This window comes from Mandrillus leucophaeus, unplaced genomic scaffold, assembly GCF_000951045.1.
Source record: "Mandrillus leucophaeus isolate KB7577 unplaced genomic scaffold, Mleu.le_1.0 Scaffold217, whole genome shotgun sequence".
NCBI classification, from domain to species: domain Eukaryota; kingdom Metazoa; phylum Chordata; class Mammalia; order Primates; family Cercopithecidae; genus Mandrillus; species Mandrillus leucophaeus.
Genome location: NW_012102221.1, coordinates 2,641,482 through 2,645,333, shown reverse-complemented (window position 1 = coordinate 2,645,333; position 3,852 = coordinate 2,641,482). Strand labels below are relative to the sequence as shown.

General features: G+C 46.7%; 1 protein-coding gene across 3 annotated transcripts in view; it reads left to right on the top strand.

Moving 5' to 3' along the window:
- Positions 1-3,852, top strand: part of FAM149A (family with sequence similarity 149, member A) — a 90,222-nt gene that overhangs the window by 64,259 nt on the left and 22,111 nt on the right. For all 3 annotated transcript variants that reach the window (XM_011980782.1, XM_011980783.1, XM_011980784.1), the window contains 2 exons: positions 984-1,174; positions 2,569-2,723. In XM_011980782.1, coding sequence (XP_011836172.1) covers positions 984-1,174; positions 2,569-2,723 — 346 coding nt within the window. The remainder of the gene's footprint in view (positions 1-983; positions 1,175-2,568; positions 2,724-3,852) is intronic.

Below are 3,852 nucleotides of genomic sequence, written 5' to 3'. Positions count from 1 at the left end.
GTATGAACATTAAGTGTTTTGTGTATTTTTTACTCACCCAGAAGATTTCTGTTCTTTTGAGAGTAATGCACTCCCAGAGCTTTGGGATTCCCAGCAGGCAGCGCCTGTGCGGGAGCAGTGAAGAAGTGCGGGAAGCAGACACGGCTCCTCGCAGTCCTGGTGCTGGGGGCTCCAGATTCCCCATCCCTGGCTGCCCAAAAGGGCCTAAGGAGAGTCCCTGCCTCTGCACTAAATTCATATTTTATTCTTAATCAAAAACTACAACTATTACATGATAAAAATTTGCCCCATGATTGAAAATTGGCATATTAAAAAGTAACACTGATAAAACCAGTCTTAACAAATTTAAGAAGACTGAAATCAAGCATCTTTTCTGATCTCAGTGGTACGAAACTGAAAGTCAGTAACAGGAAGGAAACTAGAAAACTCCCAAATATGTGTAAACTAAACAACCCGCTCCTCAACAACCAGGCAGTAGGTCAAAGAAGAAATCAAAAGGGAAATCAAAAACATAATGAGACAAATTAAAATGGAAACACAACATATTAAAACCAAACTTACGGGATATAGTAGAAGCAGCTCTAAGAGGGAAGCCTATGGCAATAAATGCCTACATTGAGAAAAAAGAAATATCTGAAATAAACAACCTAACTTTATACTTGAAGGAATGAGAAAAAGAACAAACTAAGCCCAAACTTAGTAGAAGGAAGGAAATAACAAAGCTCCGAGCCGAAATAAATGAAGAGACTAGAAAAAGAGAAAGATCAGTGAAACCAAGACTTGGTTTCTTGGTTTGTTCCCCCCGCCCAGTTTTATTCATGTGTAATTGACAAAATATGTATATGTTGAAAAAGAACAATGCTGTTTAACGAAGAATGTTTATTAATATATGTATAAATGTACATACATGAATGTGTGTAGATAGAATTATTTTAACTCTAAGCCTTGATATTTTAGTAATTGGAGTGGGTTTTTATTCTTAGTGATGATGAATGTCTCGAACAAAAACCAGCTCAGCCTGGTAGGAAAAGGCGCAAACTCGGACTTCCTCCTGTTTCCCCTCATGAGTGTGTCAAAGATGCCGTGATGGCGGAAGTGTTTGATCACGTCTGGACAAATATGGTAGAACTTTTGGAAGAACTGATTAGAAAGCGCTGGGAAACTACACTCACAGGTACTTACGTGCAGAATTGGCTTAATGAAAAGAAAAAGTCCCTGTTCCTCAGCCCTGGGCTCGTGCTCCCCAGGAGCCATACCTAGAACACGGTCAGTGAGAAGAAAAGTGGGTGTTCTGACTTTACTCACGAGTGCTCCTTAGTCCCTTCAAAAAGGACGCTATTGTTTTTTGTGTTATGAAAAATAATGCAGGGCTGACTGGGCACAGTGGCTCACGCCTGTAATCTCAGCACTTTGGGAGGCCGAGGCAGGTAGATCACCTGAGGTCAGGAGTTCAAGACCAGCCTCGCCAACATGATGAAACTCTATTTCTACTAAAAATACAAAAATTAGCCTGGCATGGTGGCACGTGCCTGTAATCCCAGCTACTCAGGAGGCTGAGGCAGTAGAATTGCTTGAACCCAGGAGTTGGAGGTTGCAGTGAGCCAAGATTGTGCCATTGCACTCCAGCCTGGGCAACAAGAATGAAACTCCATCTCAAAAAAAATAAAAAAAAAAAGAATGCAGAGCAGGCATGGTGACTCAGAACTTTGGGAGACCAAGGCAGGAGAATTACTTGAACCCAGAGATTCAAGGCCAGCTCATTTTGGGCAACATAGCAAGACCCTGTCTCTTCAAAAAATACAAATAAAAAGTTAGCCAGGCATGGTGGCAAGTGCCTGTAGGCCCAGCTACTCAGGAGGCTGAGCTGGGAGGACCCCTTGAGCTCAGGAATTCAATATTAAAAGTAAGCTATGATCGTGCCACTGCATTCCATCCTGGGCAAAAATGCGAGACCATCTCCCCCCAAAAAATAACAATGCATACGTGTCTGGAAAACATACAGAAATACACAAGAACAAGGCTTGAAGTCACGTTTTTTGTTATAGTAAAAATAATTTACCTAACTAACTTCTACTAATAAGAGATATGTTTTTAATTGTTCATGACATTATCTGTAATGTAAAATGTAAACATAGCTAAATGAATAATCCTTTAGTTATCTTACTTCAACATATAAAATATTCTCTAAACATAACATTGAACAAAACAAATAAAAATCGGTGATGGACATTAATGACTAGTTTTATTAATCAATTTGTACAATAAGGCAATAATCATGTTAACCTAAATCCTGTTCTTTTTCCAGTATTTAAGGAATTAGTTGGGCTTTGTGATGTGCTGAGAATCTTTATTGCCCACTGTGTAATCCACTTCTCATGCCACTGCAACCACAGTTACAGCAGCCAGTTGCCCCATACGGGTCTCTGCCCTCTGTAGTAACGTGCGTAGTGGCCATAGAATGGACTCGTGGTAGCTCAAGAACAAATATTCTCTTTTAAGAGTGAATTTTAAGTATTTGTATTAGATAATCTGATGTTTCTTATCATATTGATTCTTCTTTTGATACAGAAGGGAAAAAACAGAGAGAAAAATTGAAAGTAGCTGGAAACAGATGTCCACATGTCCTCATTCCACACACTCACGCTGATGGAGCCAGTGGCTCCCCGTCCGGAAGCTCCGAGGCTCACAGCATCTCCCTGGCTTCTCGTCTGAACCCGCCCCAGGTCAGTGCTTTCACACCCTTCTCCCTCTCGCCTTCAATCTGTGCGTCTCTCGCCTCAGTTTGTCAGGAGTGCCGTTCTAGTAAGCTGTAGTATTGAGATATTTGGGGCTGCTTGCCATGCTGCCTGCAGAGGAGTCCATGCAGGCTTTCCATGGTGACTTAAAGGGAAACCTTCACAGTGTCACGATGCCTGGAGCCCTTGACATCTTGCCCATGAAGGACGAGGCTGTCCTCAAGTTCCTTGCAGTAGGAGCCCACGCAGGCGGCACCACCCTTGGCTTCCAGATAGAGCAGTATATCCACAGAAGGAACAGTGGTGGCATCTCTGTCAGAAATCTGAAGGGACCTGGGAGAAGCTGCTGCTGGCAGCTCATGCCATTGTTGCTGTTGAACCCTGCTGAGGTCCCTGTCGTGCTCCAGGAACAGTGGCCAGTGGGCTGTGCTGCCACTGGGGCCACTCCAGCTGCTGGCCGCTTCTGTCCTGGAACCCTCACTCACCAGATCCAGGCCGCCTTCCGGGAAACACGTCTGCTGGTGGCTACTGATCCCCGGGCGATCACCGGCCTCTCAGAGAGGCGTCTTGTGCTAACCCACTGCCCATTGCTCTGTGGAACGCAGATTCTCCTCTGCGCTGTGTGGAAGTCGCCATCCCGTGCAACAAGGGAGCTCGCTCAGTGGGCCTGAAGAGGTGGCTGCTGGCGCAGGGAGTTCTGGGCATGTGTGACACCATCCCCCAGGAACACCCATGGGAGTCCACGCCCGACCTCTGCTTCTGCAGAGACCCTGAAGAGATTGAGAGGGAAGAGCAGCCTGCTGCTGATGCCGCTGTGGCCAAGGGGGAGTTTCAGGGGAACGGACTACCCCAGTGCCTGCTGAGCACTGCCCCCGCCTGAGGCTGCAGACCCAGCCCAAGTACACTGCCACCCAGCCTGAGGCTGCAGACCCAGCCCCTGTGTGCACCGCCACCCAGCCTGAGGCTGCAGACCCAGCCCCTGCGTGCACTGCCGCCCAGCCTGAGGCTGCAGACCCAGCCCAAGTGCACTGCCGCCCAGCCTGAGGCTGCAGACCCAGCCCAAGTACACTGCCGCCCAGCCTGAGGCTGCGGACCCAGCCCCTGCATGCACTGCCGC